This window comes from Artemia sp. Qi Xiang Cuo, chromosome 11, assembly GCF_049724085.1.
Source record: "Artemia sp. Qi Xiang Cuo chromosome 11, ASM4972408v1, whole genome shotgun sequence".
Taxonomy (NCBI): Eukaryota; Metazoa; Arthropoda; class Branchiopoda; order Anostraca; family Artemiidae; genus Artemia; species Artemia sp. Qi Xiang Cuo.
In genome coordinates, this window is record NC_142804.1 from 41,104,886 (window position 1) to 41,132,256 (window position 27,371).

At 34.0% G+C, this 27,371-nt stretch overlaps 1 protein-coding gene across 5 annotated transcripts in view; it reads right to left on the reverse strand.

The window, feature by feature from the left end:
- The window catches only part of LOC148946978 (DNA-binding protein Ewg-like), a 191,810-nt gene that overhangs the window by 51,083 nt on the left and 113,356 nt on the right, over positions 1 to 27,371 (reverse strand). For all 5 annotated transcript variants that reach the window (XM_089096782.1, XM_089096781.1, XM_089096784.1 and 2 more), the window contains exons 3-4: positions 3,117 to 3,241; positions 223 to 339 (exon numbers count right to left, since the gene is read on the reverse strand). In XM_089096782.1, coding sequence (XP_088952908.1) covers positions 223 to 339; positions 3,117 to 3,241 — 242 coding nt within the window. The remainder of the gene's footprint in view (positions 1 to 222; positions 340 to 3,116; positions 3,242 to 27,371) is intronic.

Here is a 27,371-nt window from a genome sequence, read left to right on the forward strand (position 1 = left end):
AGGACCCCCATCATATTTGTTGTTAATTTGGAACGTCTTCTTCGAGAAAGGAATGGTTTATAAGCGTGCGGCGACCGACCGGCTAAATTCTTTCCTACTCAAAAAGAAAGAGAAAGCAAATAAACTTTTTTCAAGGTTAAGAAACCGTTTTAACAGATTGAGGCACCGTTTTTGCAAAGTGTATGAAATGAACTTACCCAGACTAAAAAAAAAAGTACTTACTACATCTTCGAGTGGTTTTGCTCCGAAGACTTTATAATTATTCTGCGTTGTACCTGGAGTAGCGACTAGAACTATGGCTTGCTGACCCACACGTGTTGAATATTCATCAATAGTTTGCTAAAAGAGAAACCAACTACTAAGACCCACTAAGAGGCCAACTGCTAAAGAGTGCACGAATCCCCCTATAATAGCAAAGACGGACCCCCACACAAGTAATTTTTTTGCATTAATCCTTACGTTTATAAAATGTCCTTCTAACTGTACAAACTTGACTGTATAGATCTAGTGCTATGGCGAAAAAGCACAATGAAAAAAGTGTAAGAAGCAACTTGGTCAGAATTGATTCTGAAAGATTCAGTTCAAAATCAGAGAAATACAATAAGACAGTGTTTTGTTTTTTTTCGTTTTTTTCCTTTTCTTTTTATTACAAGATGATTCGTCTAAGAGGAAAAATTTACACGCTGTCAAAAATCCACTTTAAAATTTTATTCTTTTTTATAACAAGAAAATTGTTACATATAATTGTATAACAAGAGAAGTGTAAAAATGGACACATTGTCATAAATTCATTTTTGAAGAAGCCCAGTTCATTTTGAACTAAAGTCAAACTCAGGCAAAGGTCGTAATTCTACTATTAGATGCTCAAGAACATTTTTTTCTCTATTTTTTTTTACATAACATTCACAGCGCCAGTATTAGCACTGATATATTGCTAATTCTTGACAATCACTTTCATTTCTTTTTCTTTAAGGACTGAAAGTCCACTTAAAAGAGATTAAGAAAAAATGGTTATTTTCATGGCCACGAATCTGGCGAAAGTCATAATGGAAATTCCCTCAGAAGGTGAAGCACATACTTGACGAAAACTTGGATAGCCACCATGTGAAAGTGTAATTTTCAATATACTTTTATAGGGTTTTAAAATATCAACTTCAAATAAACCCTGACCAATTCTTCTCTGAAGTAACTCTGACCAATTCTTCTATAGAAGATAATCGAGAAGCCAAAAAGAGGACCCAAAAGGTTTGCAAAATTCCAATATTTAAAAAAATGGGCACTTTTAGATAAACAAACAGTTTTTGAATCTTATTTAATTAAACAATTTTTGTGTGACAGAGAACATTATTTGGATTTATGGTTCAACTCGGAACGACGATGGGGCATTATTTACATAATATTGAATAATGATTGAATTTTAGTGCGTTGCGAAGCAACACTAGCCTAGTATTTTCTTTTCTTTGTTTCGTGGTCAGCTGTCGATAGCTCGGTAACGGTGAGATATGGAAATTTATAAATTATTTCTGATACAAAAATCACAAAAGTAGAGTGGAATAGTTCCTCGGACACTAATAGCATAAAATAGTACAAACAAAGAAGGAGACAAAACTGTCCCAAATCCAGAAGTAAACGCCCTAGCATTGTGTAATATCGGATTTGCGTTAGAACGTAGAATCGTCTCTTAGACTTGATACTTGAATTCCGTATCTTTTCTAGGGTTCTAGGCGTTTACCCCCCCCCCTCCGGAAAATAATCCACCACGGAAAATACCCACCGGCGAAAAATAATCCCCCCGGAAAAAAAGGTTTTCCAAGTTTGAGAATTTTATTTGAGTTGTGTTTTTTTTTAGTTTAGTTGAGAAGTGCTTAGGAAAGTGAAAAAGAGAAATTTACACCACAAGTATTTTAAAAATTTAGAAAAAAAGGCAATTCAATTTTTGTACGCAATTTCATCAAACATAACCAAAATCAACTTAGTCGCTACTTGGACACTACTACTCCCTCCCACCTCAACACCAATAATAAAGGTGTAGACCAAAATATACGTGGCAACTAAGAAGAATTATACAACAAGTCCCAAAAAATAATTTCGTTTTCATCTGAAGGCTTAGTGAGGCTCTAGAAAATTAGGCCATTAAAACGTAGTCCTTTGGATATCTTACCCCCGTCCCTGCAAAAAAGATCTACCACCTCTCTTTAATAATAGACAACTGCATTATGAAACAAATCACTTCAGTTAAATAAATGATTAAAATAAACACGCTAGAAACATTTCTAGGGAAATTTTAAAAAACGTATCAAAAATGTGAAATTGATATCTACTCCCTCATGATTTCTGGGAATATTTCTGGTCTATGTTGTTATTATGAAAATAAAGATTAACATTAAACCCAGAAATGAGCAGAATTTATTCCGCAGAGGAGGGGGACCGTCCCTTCCTCATCCACACCTCCACCTGATGGTCGCAGAAACTTCGAAGTGTGTTCATTAGATCAGAAATTGAGAGTTTTAGTCCTTTTTTTTAAGAATTACTTAGATTCTCGTCATCGGGACATGTAGTAGAAGAGGGTCTTCGGATTTAGATAAAACTTTGGAAGTAAGAAAAAGTTCCTAACTGTGTCTTTTGAGAATCTGTAAACATCTTGACCTGTCTGAAGGCAAAAAGGGGGAGGGGTTCCTAAATTCTAGTTATCACCGAGGGTGCCAATCCACAAAATAATATAAGATGGGGTAAAAATCATTTTTAAGAATTTAGGTGGGGGGAGGGGGAATTTCATTTTTCTTTGATTTTTTCAATGAAATAAAAAAGTTGTTTTTCAATAGAATACCAAAAGGTATTTTTCCAAAATCTGAATGGGGGAAGACAAAACAATTAAGGGAGTAACAGAGAAATGGGTCCTCTACTATAAAAAATTAGTTAATTTTTGTTGTGTTATTTATAATATTTTCTACTAGATATATGGGTTTTTCCCCTTAGTCTTGACAATCACTTTAATTAAAAAGATACAAGATTTTATCCTTAGCCCCCCCCCAGTTTTTCAGCCTTGGTCAGCTAATCAAGTGGTAAAAACGTGCATTTTCAGAAAATCAAAAACAAAATAATCTAAAAATAATTACCCTTAACTTCCGGAGAAGACGAGTCTGCTGTCGGCGCCTAATCGAAGGATTTGTTTCAAAGGAATGCGGTCTTTTTCTCTTCTTAGCTGAAGCGATTGCAGCGGCTGCAGCCATGCCTACAGGACCTGAAAGAAATAAATTCAAAATGCAGTTCGGATATATTCATCCGTCTTTTAATGAACATCAAATAGAAAAAAAAAATGAGTTATAGGATCAGCCGCGTGAACAGGGATTTATTTCACGGGGAAGAAGAAACAAACAAGAATAGCTGAATTATGTAACAATTAAAAAATTGGGGAGCAACCGTAAAAATCTTGAGAGTCCACGGGAGTCACAGGCCCACGCCCCCTACCCCTGCGTCCGTGCGTGGTTGTATTTGTAATGACAGATCCTGATCTGCACGATCAAGTATCTATGACAAACTTAGAACTTCAAAGCCTAAATTACTGTGGATATCAGATTTTAAAATCTCCACTTTTAATTATTTTGTAACTGCAGTAAGGTGGATCTTATGATAGGCTGAAATTTTGATAGGATGTAGTCTCTAGTCTAGGGATACACAACAGTAAGAAAGAATTTGAAGAAAAAGTTACAGCAGAGGCGGATCCAGGTTTTTTTTTAGGGGGCGGGGCAAAATAGGTTGATCCGATAAACTTGCGTTAGCAGCAAGTTTGATTAATACAAACTTGCGTTAATTAAGTAAATTACACTACTTTAGACAACGCTAGGGGGCGCCCCCTCGCCCCTACCCCTGGATCCGCCACTGAGTTAGAGGCATAGGGAAGAAAGCGAAGTTTTACAGGCTTAAAAATGTCTGCACCAAAAATGTTTGAAAATAAGATTTGCGACGGTAGCGATTATTATACTTAGAAAGATGGTTTGAATGGTGAATCAATTGTCCTTTTTATTTCGAGCTTTCGGATGAAGCATGCTACGTAACATCCAAACCAGCGACCAATTAATGCACGCCTTTCTGGGGTGGAGGAAATAAAACCCTATTTCCGAGAACCTTGGGTGGTTACCCATTACAACAACCCTACTATGTTCAAGTGACCCGCTAGCGCTGGAGAAAAAGAAAGAAAGAAAAGGGAGACATGTCTGGGTATCCAGTTCTTTTTTGAAATTCCCAAGAATTCGTTTCATAATTAATTTTAGCGTTGAGATGAAAATAAATAGCATCTATCATTAACGAACACGCTTTGTATTTGAATGTTGTTTTTTTTTCAGTTGGTAGTTTTTTCAAAACTCTTCTTTTGATTTTCCACTTCCAAATGAGACTAGGAAGGGAGAGTATTCAAGAGAGGGGTTTCAAACACCAGTTTGAGGATATTCGATAGCGGAAATTCCAGTGGTAGACCTTTTAGGCTTCAAAAATGACAATAAAAAACATTTTGTTGCCATTAGGAGTTTTATGATGGCGTTGTCACGACAAAATTGATAATGTGATGTTAATGTGTTAATTTTGTTAATCTGGTTAGTGTGAGTATTCGCTTTCATACGACCTTGGTTTTCAACTATTCTAGTGTCCTATTAGGGATGAAGGAATAAAAAATAAAAAAAAATATACTTATTAGTGTTTCTAGCTCTTTTTAATAATTCACATAAATTTGTTCCCGAAATAAACTTTTACTATTAACAAGAATCCAAATAACAGCTATCATTCCTGAATCAGCATTAACGGATTTTTTTTCTTACGAGACTGGATATTCTTTTTTTTTTTCTTTTTTTTTTCTGTACTAGGTTGCAACTATGGCTGCAACCACAGATTCAAGTGTGTTCGGGCCCTGGTTATGAACAGTTTTACTAATTTAAATTTGTCGTTTTTCAGAGGGGGGGGTAGTTTGGCATTAAGCAGCATAAAATGAAAAACACTTACAAAAGAATTATCCTTGGTATTTCATGGTACTTTACCTTGCAATATGTCACTTTGTTGCTACGTCTGAAACGACGAAGGCAGGTAATCAGTGTTTCCACTTTTCTAATAATTTGTAAAACCTCGGTGATATTTGGTACAAAATCGATTGATGGCTCTCAGCCTGAGAGCCATATACCGAAATTCTACCGAAAATAGTTTGCGGCATGTTCTTTTGTTTGTTGGGAGCAGTGGCGGTCCTGACCTCTCTTGCACCCAGGGCAAAATCTTTATCTCCATATTGCACAATTAATTCTAACGCATTAGAGTTATAAACCAGAGTTCGTGGAACAACTGAATGGAATCACCGCAATAATACACTTTTATTGCTACTTACTATTATTTTCAAGGAATAGCGATGAAGATATGGAGAGAATTAAAATTTCAAATTCAATTAGCTTATACTTACTGCCAACTGCATCCCCTATTTTATTTAAGTAAAAATAAAATTTCAAAAATTACAAATGATTATAACCATTTGATTATTTATTTGAAATTTTGCACCCCTAAAATTTCTGCACCAGGGGAAAGTGCCCCTCTACCCCCTAAAGCTGCCCCTGATCGTGAGACGGATTTGGAATTCGGAAGATCTTCCGAAACATCGGTAGCAGTCGGAACAGAGTAAGTAATTTTGCTTAGCTGACAAATAGCAACATCACGCTACAACCCAATGTTTGCCAATATTTTCACCGTGTAATTGACGAAAAAATGTGCCGGTTTATGGGACAAATGAGGCTAGCAAAAAATACACAGCATGGTGGTTGGAGACTATCTTAGGTGTTTGCGATTCACTATTGGGAATGGTCTCTACAATTTTCTTAATTTCGTCTCCCGAATAAAATCTCCCCAAATTGCCTTCCAATGTGTACCAGTTTTCCGAAGCTACCGGTCTGATGAATTAGTGGGAAGCCCTCCTCGTCCAAAGACAAAAAGTCCCGTCTCCTAGCGAAACCTCGGGGGGGGGTTACGATTGTTCCAGTATTTTCTTGTATTTTCTTGCATTTTCGTAAACACTTCGCCGATTTTAGTGGGTCTCGAAATTCTGCCCCCTCTGAACACAATTCTGCCTATGAGTCTGCACTCAAGAGCCCAAAATCCAAATATGTTGTAATTTGTAAAATTTTTGACTGCTAGTCTCCCAGGGTTGGTCCTACCCTAGGAGGGACAGGGGAGTAGCTCAAGCATTTTATTAGGGGGGAGAGGGGTTCGTATCCATATAGTCATGGGGCATGGGCTATATAATAGTTTTTTCTCCAATTTAATGGGGGGGCAACTACCACCTCCCCCGAAACGACGCCCCTGAGGAGGGAGGAAGGAACACAGTATCTGGTTGTCCTCATTCCACCAATTTGCAATGCACTTGAGCATAGGATGGAGGAGTCCGAACTCCCTGGATCCCCTCCAGTCTCGTCATAAATGCGTCAGACCTGCTGGAACACCTATACTCTAGAAATGTCCATTAAATAGATTTAGAGCCAAAGGGTTGGGCGACTATATGGGAATTTCTTAGTGATTTAGATGAAGTATGAACAGCAGGATCATCACATGCAAACATATAGGATATTAAAGAGAAAGTAAAAAGTCCCTGTCCCTGCCTAAATAATCGAAGGGAGCTTTCAAGTCTATGGGTTCTCCCCAGTGTCACCTTCTCCAACACTGATTCTGCCGCCAATAAGTGTATTCAACTCTCGTCCAATTTCAGTAATTTTGACTCCACGCTTCAGTTTACTGTCTTTCACGATGTTTCGATATTAACAACCCCAGCTAAAAACATTTCTGCATTTAAGCGGAATACAGGGATGTACGGCGCAATATAAGTTAATAAAGCTTTCGAAAAGGATCCGTAACATAAAGTTATTCCCGCTCACACAAGAATTTCACCTTTTTGACTTATCAGTCAGTTTTTTTTTGTTTTGTTTTTTTTGTGGCAAATAACTTGAATTAATCAGATATAGAGTTGAGAAGAAAAAATCTTCCTAAGAATTTTTTCCCTCTTTAAGTGTCTTATATCAAAAAGTTTTTTAGTCTTACCCTCACTTTTACCAAGCAAAAGATTTAAAACAAGTAGAAAGTATTATATATGTACACGCTTTTTAATAAATTACGTATACGTGGTTTATTTAAAATTTCGCAAGTCTTCTGCTATTGACTGAATTTTGTTTACTTTCTTCAAAAGGTTTAATAAAGTTCAGGTTTCTTCTTACTACAATAAAGTCAACAAAGTCATGTGAGGAAAACGGTTTATCAAACAGTTCGTGGTAACGAACTAGGAGCGACCCGGCTCAATGGTAACCGAAAATGTAGAAAAGGGAATTTTGATTCCAATTGATACATGAAAAGAATCAGATTTTAATGCTGATTTCAAATATATAAGTTTTATCAAGTTTAGTCCTACCTATCCAGATTTTAATGCGGATTTCAAATATATAACTTACATCAAGTTTAGTTCTACCCATCAAGAGTTACAAACCTGAGAAAATGAGGCTGACTTGGGAAAAAAGGAAAGACCCTCTGAATACTACAGAACCTTAATTAGAATCGTACCACCATATTTAGTGTATCAGAGAACGCTATTGCAGCGGTTTTAAGCTCCTATCTACTTGCATTTTTTGCCAGATGAAAGATCACGGATGCGTGTTAGTAGAGTTGACCTTTTGAATTTGCGTACAGGTATAGCAATTTCCATGTTATTTGCGTACAGGTATAGCAATTTCCTATGCTATTCTGGGCCTTTATGTGGCGCCCCTGTACCAAACAGGTTTTTCTGGTAGGTATTCTAGTAGTCCTATTCTACAGGGGCATTACACCTTTCAAAGAGGAACGAGTATAACTTGATTGGTGATTGGGATTTGAATAAAAGGAATAGTTTTCTTTACAATTCATATTAGTAAGAGAATTGAATTCAAAGAGAATAGTTTATTTAGTTTTAAAAATTTGTTTATGAATAGAAAAACGCTTCACTACAGATAAGGCTATTGTGTTTTTCTGAACTTTCTGAGGGAGGAGGGGGAAACTTTTTAGTTTAAATACTTCTAGTATGAATTGTGTTTAGTTGGATGTTATGGAAAAATGTTAAGTGTTAAATATTCGGGAAACATACGAGTATAAAAAATGCTTCACTACGGATAAGGCTATTGTGTCTTTCTGAACTTTCTGAGGGAGGAGGGTGTAACTTTTTAGTTTAAAAAAATTGTTTATAAATAGAAAAACGCTTCACTACAGATAAGGATATTGTGTTTTTGTGAACTTTCTGAGGGAGGAGGGGGAAACTTTTTAGTTTAAAAAATTTGTTTATGAATAGAAAAACGCTTCACTACAGATAAGGCTATTGTGTTTTTGTGAACTTTCTGAGGGAGGAGGGTGAAACTTTTTTTTAGTTCAAATAATTCTTGGAGGAATTGGGTTTTGGTGGACGATATGTAAAAATGATACATGTTAAATATTCGGAAAACATACGAGTAGGAAAATACCTCACTACAGATAAGGCTATTGTGTCTTTCTGAACTTTCTGAGGGAGGAGGGGGTATGTTTTTAGTTTAAAAAATTTGTTTATGAATAGAAAAACGTTTCACTACAGATAAGGCTATTGTGTTTTTGTGAACTTTCTGAGGGAGGAGGGGGTAACTTTTTAGTTTAAAAAATTTGTTTATGAATAGAAAAACGCTTCACTACAGATATGGCTATAATAGTCATTTACAGACCAGATTTCTACTTCATATATTTTTTGATAACTTGATAGGTGATTTGAATAAAAGGAATTCAAATATTTTGTCTATGAAATAGAAGCTAACTCAATTTGCAAAAAGGTATTCCATTTTGCACAACTCTGATCTGATTGAATTGTCGCTCACAATGAGATCTAATCATTGCTAAGCCTATTGTTACTGTGAGAGAGTTACCCGATTTACAGCTTAGTGTTAACTGACAGACTTCCAAATACGAACATTTTGAAAAGCAGACAAAAAATAACAAAATTTGCACTTTACTGAAAAATACAAGTGAATATTTTTTTTTTTTGCAAAAACTGAATTTTGTTTCTAAACTATTACATTCGTGTGGTTTTTCTTTACTTAGTGCCCATTAAAAACGAAGTTTTTGTTTTAATTAAGTAGTTTTTGTATCTGTTAAAAGAGCTTTAAGGGGTTTGAGAGACTCTGTTGCCTGATTCCGTGTGGTTTTTCTTTACTTGGTGCCCATTAAAAACCGAAATTTGTGTTTTACATTAGTATTTATTGTATCTTATAAAATAACTTTAAGGGGTTTGAGAGACTAACTTGCCTGATTCCGTTTGGTTTGTATACACTTAGTGCACTATAAAAAATAAGTTTTTGTGTTAATTTATTAGTTATTGTATCTTTTAAAATAGATTTAAGGGTTTTGAGAGACTCTGTTGCCTGATTCCGTGTGGTTTTTCTTTACTTGGTGCACATTAAAAACGAAATTTTTGTTTTAAATAAGTAGTTCTTGTATCTTTTAAAAGAACTTTAAGGGGTTTGAGAGACTCTGTTGCCTGATTCCGTGTGGTTTTTCTTTACTTAGTGCTCATTAAAAACAACATTTTTGTTGTAAATAAGTAGTTCTTGTATCTTTTAAAAGAGCTTTAAGGGGTTTGAGAGACTCTGTTGCCTGATTCTGTGTGGTTTTTCTTTACTTGATACCCGTTAAAAACGAAATTTTTGTGTTATATAATTAGTTCTGGTATCTTTTAAAAGAGCTTCAAGGGGTTTGAGAAGATCTGTTGTTAGATTCCGTGTGTTTTTTCTGTACTCAGTGCTTATTAAAAACAAAGTTTTTTTTGTAAATAAGTACTTCTTGTATCTTTTACAATAGATTTATGGGTTTTGAGAGACTCGGTTGTCTGATTCTGTATGATTTTTCTTTACTTGATACTCATTAAAAACAAAATTTAGGATTTTCTGTTAAATAAATAATTCTTATACATTTTAAAATAGCTTTACGGGATTTGAGAGACTCTGTAATGCAATAGTTTTTCAGTAAAGACACTCGATATCCTAAAAGTGTTTAATTCAAACTTTATTAAAACTTCGAAATTTTTCAACTTTATTTTTTTTTTTCTTTTTGTACATAACTTAAAATGTCAAAATATGCTTACAGTTCTAGCAATTTCGCGCTGTGATTGGTCAGAGAGACGATGTGACTTTCCCACTGGTATTCTATGACAGGTTATTGACACTACCTAATCTATTGTATGTATTAAATCAGTATTTTTACGCAGTGGGATGATAAAAACATAAGTCATATCTTTAAAAAAAAGTGAAGATGGAGCATTTTAATAAAGTGTGTTTACATAACAAGGTTATTGTAGCATTGAATGCCGGCAAAGAAAAGTATTTAAACTTTGAAACAAGTACAGGTGGTAGCACTATTGGAAATGTATGCATGCATTGTCATGACAGTAAGGAATTTAATTTCTTTGGAATACCGAAAAAATTCAACTCTTATGTTGGTGGTTATGCGAGATTGAGATCTCCAGAGATGATTGCACTCAAAGAGAATGCCAACATAAAAATAATCATTGATGATAGAGGACAACTCCTTGCTACTGTTGCAGGTAACACATTACCTACTGATACATCCAATCGTCACCTTTCGGGTATTAGTATTCAATGGAAGATCAATAAAAGAAAGGCCTACTCTTCTACTAATATCGTAAACCATATCTTGTCTACGTGCCGAAACTGTTACCTGTGTAAACATAATGTGATAATAGACAGTGAAATTGCCAGAAAAATAAAAAGGGCATTGTCAGAAAATATCACTATGGAATATAAAGATGAATCGATGAAAAACAAAGCACCAGCAAACGTTACTGTCATTGATCAAACTGTCATTGAACCAAATAATACCAAAGACGAAAAGCATATTGGGCCTGTTGATGACATACCAGTAAAAATTGTGTATGACTCAAAATGGAATAATGATTATTCTACTGATTACGAACTAAGAGAAGACAATAGCTATAATATCAAGAGAGAACATGGTGAACTATTTTATGGAACAGATTCAAAATGTCCAAAGTTAATCATTGATATTAATAATGTATCATAATATATCAAGGAGGCACACTTGTGCCTCTATAAAGAGGCGACCCACCACAATGTTAAGTGATTTCAGGTCCTAGAGGTCGCAGAGAGACGACAGAAATCGCATTTTGTAGCCCAAGCTCAAACTAAGAAACTTGCAAAATTTCATCCTCCTCTGACTTTATCTTCATGGGGTAAACTGGGCCGGAAGTTTGGACCCTCCCACCACAGCCCCCTTTAACGTTGTCCGATTGGGCTGAAATTTAGAGGTTAAGCTTTCCTAGGGCCCGGGAGCTTATCCTCGAAATTTCAGCTCAATCCGATCACTCCTTCCCTGTTTTCAAAAAACCAAATATAGCCACTTAAAATTCATCATTTCTTTTTTTTTTCTTAGCCACGCCTACAGGCCCCAGTTGGCCACGGATCCGGGTGAATGAGGACTCATTCGAAGCAGAATTTGACCTGTTAGGGCCTTTTGATATTTTCAGACCGAAAAAATTATCCCCCGAATTTACATTTACGAAAAACCTTGTTTTCCTATATTAGCCCATGTTAATTTTTCCCACCACAACCCCCCTTTAACGTTGTCTGATCGGAGGATAGAGGATAAGCTTTCCTGGGGCCTGAGAGCTTATCCTCGAAATTTCAGCTCAATCTGATCACTCCTTCCCTGTTTTCCAAAAACCAAATATCAAGTTTTGCTTGCGTCAAAAAGATTCATCACCTCACTAAAAAACAATTTCAATTATGTCTCTTTAGTGTAGCGGTGAGACTTCTGGCAGTCAGGCGGAAAACCAGAGTTCGATTCCCCGTTAGATCAAATTTTTTATATACTTAATTTAAATTAAAAAAAAAAGATCATTTTATTTTTTTAATTATTTGAAAAAAATTATGTTTTCTATAGAGTTAAAGAGGCTGAGTTACAAGGTCGACCCTTAAAACACCCTGTCGAGAAAGAAAAGAATAATACACAATCATCTAACAGTTATTCAAACAATAATAAGTAATCAAGGAGGCACACTTGTGCCTCTATAAAGAGGTGACCCACCACAATTTTAAGCGATTTCAGGTCCTAGAGGTCGCAGAGAGACGGCGGTGATCGCATTTTGTAGCCCAAGCTCAAACTAAGAAACGTGCAAAATTTCATCCTCCTCCGACTATCTTCATGGGGTAAAATGGGCCGGAAGTTTCGACCCTCCCATCACAGCCCCCCCTTTCACGTTGTCAGATTGGGCTGAAATTTAGAGGTTAAGCTTTCCTAGGGCCCGGGCGCGTATCCTCGAAATTTCAGCTTAATCCGATCACTACTTCCCTGTTTTAAAAAACCAAATATAGCCACTTAATATTCATCATTTCTTTTTTTTTCTTAGCCACGCCTACAGGCCACAGTTGGCAACGAATCTGGTTGAATGAGGACTCATTTGAAGCAGAATTGGACCTGTTAGGGCCTTTTGATATTTTCAGACCGAAAAAATTATCCACCGAATTTATATTTACGAAAAACCTTCTTTTCCTATATTAGCCCATGTTAATTTTTCCGACCACAACCCCCCTTTAACGTTGTCTGATCGGATGAAATTTAGAGGATAAGCTTTCCTGGGGCCTGAGAGCTTATCCTCGAAATTTCAGCTCAATCTGATCACTCCTTCCCTGTTTTCCAAAAACCACATATCAAGTTTTGCTTGCGTCAAAAAGATTTATCACCTCACTAAAAAACAACTTTAATTATGTCTCTTTAGTGTAGTAGTGAGACTTTTGGCAGCCAGGCGGAAAACCCGAGTCCGATTTACCGTTAGAACAAATTTTTTATATACTGAATTTAAATTTTAAAAAAAAAATCAGTTTCTTTTTTAAATTATTTGAAAAAAATTATGTTTTCTATAGAGTTAAAGAGGCTGAGTTACAAGGTCGACCCTTAAAACACCCTGTCGAGAAAGAAAAGAATAATACACAATCATCTAACAGTTAGTCAAGCAATAATAAGTAATCAAGGAGGCACACTTGTGCCTCTATAAAGAGGCGACCCATCACAATGTTAAGCGATTTCAGGTCCTAGAGGTCGCAGAGAGACGGCGGTAATCGCATTTTGTAGCCCAAGCTCAAACTAAGAAACTTGCAAAATTTCATCCTCCTCCGACTATCTTCATGGGGTAAACTGGGCCGGAAGTTTGGACCCTCCCACCGCAGCCCCCCTTTAACGATGTCCGATTGGGCTGAAATTTAGAGGTTAAGCTTTCCTAGGGTCTGGGAACTTATCCTCGAAATTTCAGCTCAATCCGATCAATACTTCCCTGTTTTCAAAAAACCAAATATAGCCACTTAAAATTCATCATTTCTTTTTTTTTCTTAGCCACGCATACAGGCCACAGTTGGCAACGGATCCGGGTTAATGAGGACTCATTCGAAGCAGATTTCGACCTGTTATGTCCTTTTGATATTTTCAGACCGAAAATATTATCCCCCGAATTTACATTTACGAGAAACCTTAGTTTTTTTCAAATAATACACATAATCAGGTTAGACATGCTTTGTTATGAAAATATCTGCGCGTCAATTTTCATAACAAAGCATGTCTAACCTGTTTATGTGTATTATTTGAAAAAAAACTACGTTTTCTAAAGAGTTAAAGAGGCTGAGTTACAAGGTCAACCCTTAAAACGTACAGGGATTAGGAGGCACAGTTGGGGGGGCTGTTAAAGAGGCTGAGTCACAAGTTCGAACCTTAAAACGTACAGGGATTAGGAGGCACCCTGTACGACGTGATTTGAGTATTCAGGAATTAAAAGCCTTAACACAAGAATGTTCAAGAGCGGGGGGTTTGGGGGGCGGCAGCCCCCAACTTCAACTCCTGACACGATCAGCTAACAGTTAGTCAAGCAATAATCAAGGAGGCACACTTGTGCCACTATAAAGAGGCGACCCACCACAATGTTAAGCGATTTCAGGTCCTAGAGGTCGCAGAGAGACGGCGGCAATCGCATTTTGTAGCCCAAGCTCAAACTAAGAAACTTGCAAAATTTCATCCTCCTCCGACTTTATCTTCATGGGGTAAACTGGGCCGGAAGTTTGGACCCTCCCACCACAGCCCCCTTTAACGTTGTCCGAACTCGTTTCAGGCTCTAATGGTCTCCAAAAGCAACAAACTTGTAAAACAATCTGTTTTTCTGAAAACAATTGCCCACATTTGTTTTTCTAAAGACAACAAAAATAATTGTCCATGATCTGCCGTGGTTAGGGAGCGAAGGTCTTAACCTGATCGATCTTGACAAAACCAAAATTTGTGCAGGCACAGAAGCTTTAGTCGAGTACAATAGACTTCGACAAAAATACCGTCCCTATCTTCCTCAATTCACAATCGTTAAGCCCTTCAAAGATTCCAAAGTTCCCTAGGCGAAAAAGCAACCATTAAAACGGGATACGACCACAACTATTGGCACAGATAAACCGCCTAAAAAGTCCAAATCATCTGCATTCAAAGATAATCGAAGGTCCCGCTCAGCTTCTAGTGTGAAAGCGGAACCCACAAACGCTGACAGTAAGAAAAAAGCCAACACCAAGAGACTCAACACTGACAACGTCAAAAGCTTGATACCCCCCAAAAAAAACGCGTATTGAAACAGCTGTCAATCAAGAATATCGCAGTGGCATAGGCCCAGGTCGACGAGGCCTCAGAAACATAGACGGCTCAGCGTTTTATGCAAATGCAGCAATGCAGTGCCTTTTTGCCATGCGACGCTATCTTTTTGACGTACTCTCTTTAATGCATGGTCCCCTTGCAGAAGAACTGAAACGCTTGGCAACCAGTTCACTGAAAACGTACGAAACAATGGACGCTGTTCGTAAACTCCTACCGCCGCAGTACAACTACCAAAGCAGAGATCAACAATCATTGTGCGAATTTTGGTTTCATCTATTCCAACAGCTCGACGCAGAACATCGATCCAATGACGCGAGTGCCTTGCAATGTCTCTACCAATACAAACTCCATTGATTCAGTGTATGTAACACATGTCACTGGTCTAGAACCTCAGTACATCTCGAAGGCACTCCCGACTGTTCCTTCCCAATCCCAGGTGTACTCAATCCAAACGAGCCCGCAATCAACGAAGTTATCGACAACAGCGATATATCTTTCAATTCGGTTCTAATCCTGAAATAGCCTGGTGAAACATGTCCCAACGATCACGTCACCAAACTGAAAAAATTTGTCACTGAAACTCCCGAATTTTTAGCTCTAAATTTGGACAGGCGAACACTCAGACACAAGATCACGCGCCGCGCTGTTGACTTTGATCTGGAAAAAATTATTCTGCATCGAACAGAAGACGTGGGCCTCACGCATGGCAACATCTACAACCTCGGTACAATGTCGTCAATACATTATCGTGCAATCGCCGTTGCTATTCATACCGGCTCCAGCTTTGGAAACCATGGCCACTAGTATGTTTACCGAAGAACACGGGAAGGCGCATGTTGTAAATGAAACGACTCTGAAGTTCGAGTCATCAAAAATGCTTCAGAAATAGACTTTTCAGGTATGACATTCATGGTACTCCAAAAATTATAGTTCAGTAATTAACAACACTTTTAGTCTCGTTTAAGGCTCTAATTGTCTCCAAAAGCAACAAACTTGTAAAACAATCTGTTTTTCTGAAAACAATTGCCCACATTTGTTTTTCTAAAGACAACAAAAACAATCGTCCATGATCTGCCGCGGTTAGGCAGGGAGACTACAATTTCTTCCCCGTATTCTGTTGTCTGTCGTCGGTCATATCTTCCATATTTAAAAACCAGACTCAACCCAGAAAGAGCAGTAAGCCAAAAAACGGTCCAAACACACAACAGAGTACAAAAAGTGGCGCCTCAACGTGGTGGGGAAGTGGCAACGGGTTGCAATTACGCTAAATATAATCGTAAATGCAAGCCGGCTAACATCACTGTTTCCACATTCCTTTCCTAGTTTTACCGATTGGTAAGACACACCCACATAAGGGACATCTTGCGGGTTGCACTTGAAACTGATTGTGCACCACATTTTGGAAGTCTTCTCTTCATGTATAAATTATTTGAAAAAAACTACGTTTTCTAAAGAGTTAAAGAGGCTGAGTTACAAGGTCAACCCTTAAAACGTACAGGGATTAGGAGGCACAGTTGGGGGGGCTGTTAAAGAGGCTGAGTCACAAGTTCGAACCTTAAAACGTACAGGGATTAGGAGGCACCCTGTACGACGTGATTTGAGTATTCAGGAATTAAAAGCCTTAACACAAGAATGTTCAAGAGCGGGGGTTTGGGGGGCGGCAGCCCCCCAACTTTAACTCCTGACACGATCAGCTAACAGTTAGTCAAGCAATAATAAGTAATAAACTGTACAAAAACGTGCAGAAATTATTTGAAAAAAACTACGTTTTCTAAAGAGTTAAAGAGGCTGAGTTACAAGGTCGAACCTTAAAACGTACAGGGATTAGGAGGCACAGTTGGGGGGCTGCCGCCCCCAAACCCCCGCTTTCGCAGCCTTTAAATAAATAAAAAAAAAATTTAAACTGAAAGTAAGGAGCGACATTAAATCTTAAAACGAACAGAAATTATTCCGTATATGAAAGAGGCTGTGCCCTCCTCAACGCCTCGCTCTTTACGCTAAAGTTTTTATTGTTTAAAAAAAGAGTTGTGAGAAAGTCAAACTTTAGCGTAAAGAGCGCGGCGTTGAGGAGGGCACAGCCCCTTTCATATACGGAATAATTTCTGTTCGTTTTAAGATTTAATGTCGCTCCTTACTTTCAGTTTAAATTTTTTTTTTTTATTTAAAGGCTGCGAAAGCGGGGGGTTGGGGGGCGACAGCCCCCCAACTGTGCCTCCTAATCCCTGTACGTTTTAAGGTTCGACCTTGTAACTCAGCCTCTTTAACTCTTTAGAAAACGTAGTTTTTTTCAAATAATTTTTTGTATTAATATTCTACATAGCATTATTTCATTAAAAATATATTATGCATTACATTGTTATGTGTTTATTTTTAGTGTAAGCTAGCGTATCAAAAGTTTAGAATGTCGAATAAAACGTCGGAGATTTAAGAAAAAGAATTTGTATACATCTATTGTCAGACACATGGGATAACATTGACAAAATCTTGATATCAGAATGAATAAATTATTTATCAACATCCGTTAATGGATATCTCATTATGAAAAAATTGTAAGTAAGTAAGTAAGTAAGTAACAAACTCTTTCTTGAATTCACCTCTTTGTTACACAATACAGAAATTTAATTAAGGAAATTATGAAAAAAATTGTAATTAAGTAGCAAACTCTTTCTTGAAGTCACCTCTTTGATACACAATGCAGAAATTTCATTTAAGGAATTATAAAAAATTGAAAGAAAGAAACAAATTCTTTCTTTAATTCGCCACATGGATAAATAAAAAAGATATTTCATTCAAGAAATTATGACAAAATTCATAGTAAGTAACAAACTCTTTCTCGAAGTCACCTCTTGGATACACAATGCAGAAATTTCATTTAAGAAATTTGAAAAAATTTTAAGCAAGTAACAAACTCTTTCATGAAGTCACCTCTTGGATACACAATGCAGAAACTTCATTTAAGAAACTATGAAAAAAATGTAAGTAAGTAAGTAACAAATTCTTTCTTGAAGTCACCTCTTGGCTACACAATACAGAAATTTCATTAAAGAAATCATGAAAAAATTGTAAGTACGTATTAAATTGTTTCTTTAATTCGCCTCCTGGGTAAATAAAAAAGACAGTTCATCAATGAAATTATGAAAAAATTATAAGTAAGAAGCAACTTCTTTCTTTAATTCACCAGCTGGATAAACAAAAAAGACATTTCGTTCAAGAAATTATGACAAAATTCCAAGTAAGTAACGAACTCTTTATTGTTTTCATAACTTAGATAGACGATGTAGAAATTTAATTCAATAAATTATGAAAAAATTCTCAGTAAGTAACAATTTCTTTCTTGAAGTCAACTCTTGGATACACAATACGAAAATTTCATTTAAGAAATTATGAAAAAATTGTAAGCAAGTAACAAACTCTTTCCTGAAGTCACCTCTTGGATAAACAATGCAGAAACTTCATTTAAGAAACTATGAAAAAATTGTAAGTAAGTAACAAATTCTTTCTTGAAGTCACCTCTCGGATACACAATACAGAAATTTCATTAAATAAATTATGAAAAAATTGTAAGTAAGTAGCAAATTCTTTCTTGAATTCACATGCCGGATAAACAAAAAGACATTTCCTTGAAGAAATTATGACAAAATTCTAAGTAAGTAACAAACTCTTACTTGTTTTCACGACTTAGATATACGATGTAGAAATTTAATTCAAGAAATTATGTAGAAATTCTAAGTAAGTAACAATTTCTTTCTTGAAGTCAACTCTTGGATACACAATAGGGAAATTTCATTCAAGAAATTATGAAAATATTTGTAAGTAAGTAACAAACTCTTTTTGTTTTCACCTCTTGGATATACAGAACAGATACTTCATTCAATAAATTATAAAAAAATCTCAAGTAAGTAACTTTTTTTTCTCTTTATCACAAACAGTTTTCACTTAGCTACACGATGTAGAATTTAATTTAGAATTGTTTTATTCATTTCACTAAATTATGAAGAAATTGTAAGTCAGTAACAATAGCTTTCTTGAACTCGCTTCCTGCACACAATACAGATATTTAATTCAAGAAATCATAATAAAATTGCAAGCAAGTAATAAAGTCTTTATTGTTTTCACCTATTGGATACACAAAACTGAAATTTCATTCAAGAAATTATGAAGGATTTGTAAATAGGTAACACACTCATGTTACCTCATGGATACACAATGCAGAAATTTCATTTAAGAAATTATCAAAAATTGTAAGTAAGTAGCAAATTCTTTCTTGAATTCGACTCCTGGGTAAATAAAAAAGACAGTTCATTAAAGAAATTATTAAAAAACCGCAAGTAAGTAGCAAATTCTTTCTTGAATTCACCTTCTGGATAAACAAAAAAGACGTTTCGTTCAAGAAATCATGACAAAATTCCAAGTAAGTAACAATCTCTTTATTGTTTTCATGACTTACATACACGATGTAGAAATTTAATTCAAGAAATTATGAAAAAATTCTCAGTTAGTAGCAATTTCTTTCTCGAAGTCTACTCTTGGATACACAATACGGAAATTTCATTTAAGAAATTATGAAAAAATTGTAAACAAGTAACAAACTCTTTCCTGAAGTCCCCTCTTGAATAAACAAAGCAGAAACTTCATTTAAGAAACTATGAAAAAATTGTAAGTAAGTAACAAATTCTTTCTTGAAGTCACCTCTTGGATACACAGTACAGAAATTTCATTAAAGAAAATTATGAAAAAATTGTAAGTAAGTAGCAAATTCTTTCTCGAATTCACCTGCTGGATAAACAAAAAGACATTTCGTTCAAGAAATTATGACAAAATTCTAAGTAAGTAACAAACTCTAAATTGTTTTCACGACTTAGATATACGATGTAGAAATTTAATTCAAGAAATTATGAAAAAATTCTCAGTAAGTAACAATTTCTTTCTTGAAGTCAACTCTTGGATACACAATACGGAAACTTCATTCAAGAAATTATGAAAATATTTCTAAGGCAGTAACAAACTCTTTTTGATTTCACTTCCTGGATATACAGTAGAGATACTTCATTCAAGAAATTATGAAAAAATTGCAAGTAAGTAACTTTTTTACTCTTTATCACAAACAATTTTCACTTAGCTACACGATGTAGAAATTTAATTCAAGAAATTATGAAATAATTCTCAGTAAGCAACAATTTCTTTCTTGAAGTCAACTCTTGGATACACAATACGGAAATTTCATTCAAGAATTTCATGACTTAGATACACGATGTAGAAATTTGATTCAAGAAATTATGAAAAAATTCTCAGTAAGTAACAATTTCTTTCATGAAGTCAACTCTTGGATACACAATACGGAAATTTCATTTAAGAAATTATGAAAAAATTGTAAACAATTAACAAACTCTTTCTTGAAGTCACCTCTTGGATACACACTGCAGAAACTTAATTTAAGAAACTATGAAAAAATTGTAAGTAAGTAACAAATTCTTTCTTGAAGTCACCTCTTGGCTACACAATACATAAATTTTATTAAGTAAATTATGAAGAAATTGTAAGCAAGTAGCAAATTCTTTCTTGAATTCACCTGCTGGATAAACAAAAAGACATTTCGTTCAAGAAATTATGACAAAATTCTAAGTAAGTAACAAACTCTTAATTGTTTTCACGACTTAGATGTACGATGTAGAAATTTAATTCAAGAAATTATGATGAAATTCTCAGTAAGTAACAAACTCTTATTTGATTTCACCTATTGGATATACAGTACAGATACTTCATTCAAGAAATTATGAAAAAATTGCAAGTAAGTAACTTTTTTTTTCTCTTTATCACAAACAATTTTCACTTAGCAACACGATTTAGAAACTTAATTCAAAAAATTATGAAAAAATTATTAGCAAGTAACAATTTCTTTCTTGAAGTGAACTTTTGTATACACAATACGGAAATTTCATTCAAGAAATTATGAAAATATTTTTAAGTAAGTAACAAGCTCTTTATTGATTTCACCTCTTGAATGTACAGTACAGATACTTCATTCAATAAACGTGATTAAACACGTTTTGAAACTACACACTATTTGCTTGCCTGTCCTTGGCACCTTCCCCAATGAGCGGGGATTCCCCACCGGCTCCTACACATTGCAAAAAAGTGACCAGTACGAAAACTCCACGTTTTTAACCTGACTGGTTTTTTAGCTAAATCTTTGGAAACAGCCCAGCCTCTATTTCTGACCGTTTAAGTTTTGATGTTATTGTAGTCAGTCAAAGGCTATGACCTTGAGAAAACAGCTTCACAAATTTACCTGATTATCGAAAAATGGGGGAAACATCCTCCAAAAGTCGACAGGAATGCCCCCTTCCAGCGCTTTCTCGGTTATGTTGAATAAAACATGCAAAGCCGACATCGCTTTATTTCATTTTTTAAGGTTAATTTAGACGAGGTTACGTGCGCGCACGTAACCTTGTCCAAATTAACCTTAAAAAATGAAATAAAGCTATGTCGGTTTTGCATATTTTATTCAACATAACCGAGAAAGCGCTGGAGGGGGGCATTCCTGTCGACTTTTGGAGGATGTTTCCCCCATTTTTCGATAATCAGGCAATTTTGTCAAGCTCTTTTCTCAAGGTCATAACTTTTGACTGACAACACTAACATCAAAACTTTAACAGTCAGAAATAGAGGCTGGGCTGTTTCCAAAGATATAGCTAAAAACCATTCTGGATGAAAACGTGGAGTTTTCGTACTGCTCACTTTTTTGCAATGTGTAGGAACCGGTGGGGAATCCCCGCTCATTTGGAAAGGTGCCAAGGAAAGGCAAGCAAATAGCATGTAGTTTCAAAACGTGTTTAATCACGTTTCTTGAATGAAGTATCTGTACTTTACATTCAAGAGGTGAAATCAATAAAGAGCTTGTTACTTACTTACAAATATTTTCATAATTTCTTGTATGAAATTTCCGTATTGTGTATCCAAGAATTGACTTCAAGAAAAAAATTGTTACTTACTGAGAATTTTTTCATAATTTCTTGAATTAAATTTCTAAATAGCGTAGCTAATTTAAAATTGTGTGTGATAAAGAGAAAAAAAAAGTTAATTACTTAATATTTTTTCATAATTTCTTGAATTAAGTATTTGTACTGTATATCCAAGAGGTGAAATAAAAAAAGAGTTTGTTACTTACTGAGAATTTCATCATAATTTCTTGAATTATATTTCTACATCGTATATCTAAGTCGTGAAAACAATTAAGAGGTGGTTACTTACTTAGAATTTTGTCATAATTTCTTGAACGAAATGTCTTTTTGTTTATCCCGCAGGTGAATTCAAGAAAGAATTTGCTACTTACTTACAATTTTATCATAATTTCTTTAATAAAATTTCTGTATTGTGTATCCAAAAGGTGACTTCAAGAAAGAATTTGTTAGTTACTTACAATTTTTTCATAGTTTCTTAAATGAAGTTTCTGCATTGTGTATCCAAGAGGTGACTTCAGGAAAGAGTTTGTTACTTGCTTACAATTTTTTCATAATTTCTTAAATGAAATTTCCATATTGTGTATCCAAGAGTTGACTTCAAGAAAGAAATTGTTACTTACTGAGAATTTTTCATAATTTCTTGAATCAAATTTCTACATCGTGTATCTAAGTCATGAAATTCTTGAATGAAATCTCCGTATTGTGTATCCAAGAGTTGACTTCAAGAAAGAAATTGTTACTTACTGAGAATTTTTTCATAATTTCTTGAATTAAATTTCTACATCGTGTAGCTAAGTGAAAATTGTTTGTGATAAAGAGAAAAAAGCGTTACTTACTTGCGATGTTTTCATAATTTCTTGAATGAAGTATCTGTACTGTATATCCAAGAGGTGAAAACAAAAAGAGTTTGTTACTTACTTACAAATATTTTCATAATTTCTTGAATGAAGTTTTCGTATTGTGTATCCAAGAGTTGACATCAAGAAAGAAATTGTTACTTACTGATAATTTTTTCATAATGTCTTGAATTAAATTTCTAAATCGTATATCTATGTCGTGAAAACAATTAAGAGTTTTTTACTTACTTAGAATTTTGTCATACTTTCTTGAAAAAAACGTCTTTTTGTTTATCCCGCATGTAAATTCAAAAAAGAATTTGCTACTTACTTACAATTTTTTCATAATTTATTTAATGAAATTTCTGTATTGTGTATCCAAGAGGTGACTTCAAGAAAGAATTTGTTACTTACTTACAATTTTTTCATAGTTTCTTAAATGAAGTTTCTGTATTGTGTATCCAAGAGGTGACTTCAGGAAAGAGTTTGTTACTTGCTTACAATTTTTTCATAATTTCTTAAATGAAATTTTCGTATTGTGTATCCAAGATTTGACTTCGAGAAACAAATTGCTACCTACTGAAAATGTTTTCATAATTTCTTGAATTAAATTTCTACATCGTGTAGCTAAGTCCTAAAAACAGTAAAAGATTTGTTATTTACTTGTAATTTTGTAAATAGTTTCTTGAATGAAACGTCTTTTTTGTTTATAAAGGAGGCTAACTCAAGAAAGAATATGATACTTACTTAAAATTTTGTACTAAATTCTTTAATGAGTTTTATTTGTTATATAAACAGAGGATGAATTCAAAAAAAAATTTAGAAGTTACTTACAATTTTTTGATAATTTCTGAAATGAAATTTTTCCGTTGAGTATCCATAAGATAACATGTGGGTGTTCCCTCTTTAAAATTCCTTCATAATTTCTTGAATGAAATTTTAGTATTGCTCATCCAATAGGTGAAAACAATAAAGACTTTATTAATTACTTGCGATTTTATTATGATTTCTTGAATTAAATATCTGTATTGTGTCCAGGAAGCGAATTCAAGAAAGCTCTTGTTACTAACTTACAATTTCTTCATAATTTAAGCAAATGAATAAAACTATTCTAAATTAAATTTCTACATCGTGTAGCTAAGTGAAAACTGTTTGTGATAAAGAGAAAAAAGTTACTTACTTGTGATTTTTTCTTAATTTCTAGAATGAAGTATCTGTACTGTATATCCAAGAGATGAAAACAAAAAGAGTTTGTTACTTACAAATATTTTCATAATATCTTGAATGAAATTTCCCTATTGTGTATCCAAGAGTTGACTTCAAGAAAGAAATTTTTACTTACTTAGAATTTCTACATAATTTCTTGAATTAAATTTCTACATCGTATATCTAAGTCGTGAAAACAATTAAGAGTTTGTTACTTACTTAGAGTTTTGTCATAATTTCTTGAACGAAATGTCTTTTTGTTTATCCCACAGGTGAATTCCAGAAAGAATTTGCTACTTACTTACAATTTTTTCATAATTTCTTTAATGAAATTTCTGTATTGTGTATCCAAGAGGTGGCTTAAAGAAATAATTTGTTACTTACTTACAATTTTTTCATAGTTTCTTAAATGAAGTTAGTGCATTGTGTATCCAAGAGGTGACTTCAGGAAAGAGTTTTTTACTTGCTTATAATTTTTTATAATTTCTTAAATGAAATTTTCGTATTGTGTATTCAAGAGTTGACTTCAACAAAGAAATTGTTACTTACTGAGAATTTTTTCAGAATTTCTTGAATTAAATTTCTAAATCGTCTATCTAAGTTATGAAAACAATAAAGGGTTCGTTACTTACTTGGAATTTTGTCATAATTTCTTGAACGAAATGTCTTTTTTGTTTATCCAGCAGGTGAATTCAAGAAAGAATTTGCTACTTACTTACAATTTTTTCATAATTTCTTTAATGAACTGTCTTTTTTATTTACCCAGGAGGTGAATTCAAGAAGCAATTTACAACGTACTTACAATTTTTTAAAAATTTCTTAATTGAAATTTCCGTATTGTGTATCCAAGATTTGACTTCAAGAAAGAAATTGTTACTTACTTACTTACATTTTTTATAGTTTCTTAAATGAAGTTTCTGCATTGTGTATCCAAGAGGTGACTTCAGGAAAGAGTTTGTTACTTGCTTAAAATTTTTTCAAATTTCTTAAATGAAATTTCTGCATTGTGTATCCAAGAGGTGACTTCGAGAAAGAGTTTGTTACTTACTATGAATTTTGTCATAATTTCTTGAATGAAATGTCTTTTATTTATCCAGGAGGTGAATTCAAGAAAGAATAAATTTCTGCATTGTGTATCCAAGAGGTGACTTCGAGAAAGAGTTTGTTACTTACTATGAATTTTGTAATAATTTCTTGAATGAAATGTCTTTTATTTATCCAGGAGGTGAATTCAAAAATGAATTTTCTACTTACTGACAATTATTTTCATAATTTCTTAAATGAAGTTTCTGCATTGTGCATCCAAGAGGTGACTTCAAGAAAGAGTTTGTTACTTACTTACATTTTTTTTCATAATTTCCTTAATTAAATTTCTGTATTGTGTATCCAAGAGGTGAATTCAAGAAAGAGTTTGTTACTTACTTACTTACTTACAATTTTTTCATAATGACATATCCATTAACGGATGTTGATAAATAATTTATTCATTATGATACCAAGATTTTGTCAATGTTATCCCATGTGTTTGACAATAGATGTATGCAAATTCCTTTTCTTGCATCTCCAACGTTTTATTAGACATTCTAAACGTTCGACATGCTAGCTGACTCTAAAAATAATGAACACATAACAATTTAATGCATAATATATTTTTAATGAAATAATGCTATGTAGAATATTAATACAAAAAATATATTATGATACATTATTATTATCAATGATTAACTTTGGACATTTTGAATCTGTTCCATAAAATAGTTCACCATGTTCTCTCTTTATATTGTAGCTATTGTCTTCTCTTGGTTCGTAATCAGTAGAATGATCCTTATTCCATTTTGAGTCATTCACAATTTTTACTGCTGTGTCATCAACAGGCCCAATTTGTTTTTCGTTTTTGGTATTATTTGGTTCAATGACTGTTTGATCAATGATATTGACGTTTGCTGGTGCTTTGTTTTTCATCGATTCATCTTTATATTCCATAGTGATATTTTCTGACAATGCCCTTTTTATTTTACTGGCAGTTTCAATGTCTATTATCACATTATTTTTAAACAAGTAACAATTTCGGCACGTAGACAAGATATGGTTTACGATATTAGTAGAAGAGTAGGCCTTTCTTTTATTGATCTTTCGTTGAATGCTAATACCCGAAAGGGGACGATTTGATGTATCAGTAGGTAATGTGTTACCTGCAAAAGTAGCAAGGAGTTGTACTCTATCATCAAAGATTATTTTTATGTTGGCATTATCTTTGAGCGCAATCATCTCTGGAGATCTAAATCTCGCATAACAAAAAACATAAGAATTGAATTTTTTAGGTATTCCAAAGAAATTTAATTCCTTACTGTCATGACAATGCATGCATACATTTCCAATAGCGCTACCATCTGTACTTGTTTCAAAGTTTAAATACTTTTCTTTGTCGGCATTCAATGCTACAATAACCTTGTTATGTAAACACACTTTATTAAAATGCTCCATCTTCACTTTTTTTTAAAGATATGACTTATGTGTTTATCATTCCACTGCGTAAAAAAAACTGATTTAATACATGCAATAGATTAGGTAGTATCAATAACTGATCATAGAATACCAGTGGGAAAGTCACATCGTGTCTCTGACCAATCACAGAGCGCAATTGTTAGAACTGTAAGCATATTTTGACATTTTAAGTTATGTACAAAAAGAAAAAAAAATAAATAAAATTGAAAAATTTTGAAGTTTTAAAAAGTTTGAATTAAACACTTTTAGGATATCGATTGTCTTTACTGAAAAACTACTGCATTACAGAGTCTCTCAAATCCCGTAAAGCTATTTTAAAATGTATAAGAATTATTTATTTAACAAAAATCCTAAATTTTGCTTTTAATGGGTATCAAGTAAAGAAAAACGACACGGAATCAGGCAACAGAGTCTCTCAAACCCCTTAAAGTTATTTTAAAAGATAAAAGAAATTATTATTTAAAAAAAAAATTTAGTTTTTAATGAGCAATAAGTAAATAAAAACCACAAGGAATCAGGCAACAGTCTCTCAAACCTCTTGAAGCTATTTTAAAAGATACAATAACTATTTTTTTAACACAAAATTTTAGTTTTTATCTTGCACCAAGTAAAGAAAAACAACACGGAATCAGGCAACAGAGTCTCTCAAACCCCGTAAAGCTCTTTTAACAGATACAAAAACTACTTATTTAACACAAAAATGTTGTTTTTAATGAGCACTAAGTAAAGAAAAACCACACGGAATCAGGTAACAGAGTCTCTCAAACCCCTTAAAGCTCTTTTAAAAGATACAAGAACTACTTATTTAATACAAAAATTTCGTTTTTAATGGGTATCAAGTAAAAAAAAACCTCACAGAATCAGACAACAGGGTCTCTCAAACCCCTTAAAGCTCTTTTAAAAGATACAAAAACTACTTATTTAACACAAAAACTTCGTTTTTAATGAGCACTAAGTAAAGAAAAACCACACGGAATCAGGCAACAGAGTCTCTCAAACCCCTTAAAGATATATTAACAGATACAAAAACTACTTATTTAAAAAAAAAACATCGTTTTTAATGAGCACTAAGTAAAGAAAAACCACACGGAATTAGGCAACTGAGTCTCTCAAACCCCTTAAAGCTCTTTTAAAAGATACAAAAACTACTTAT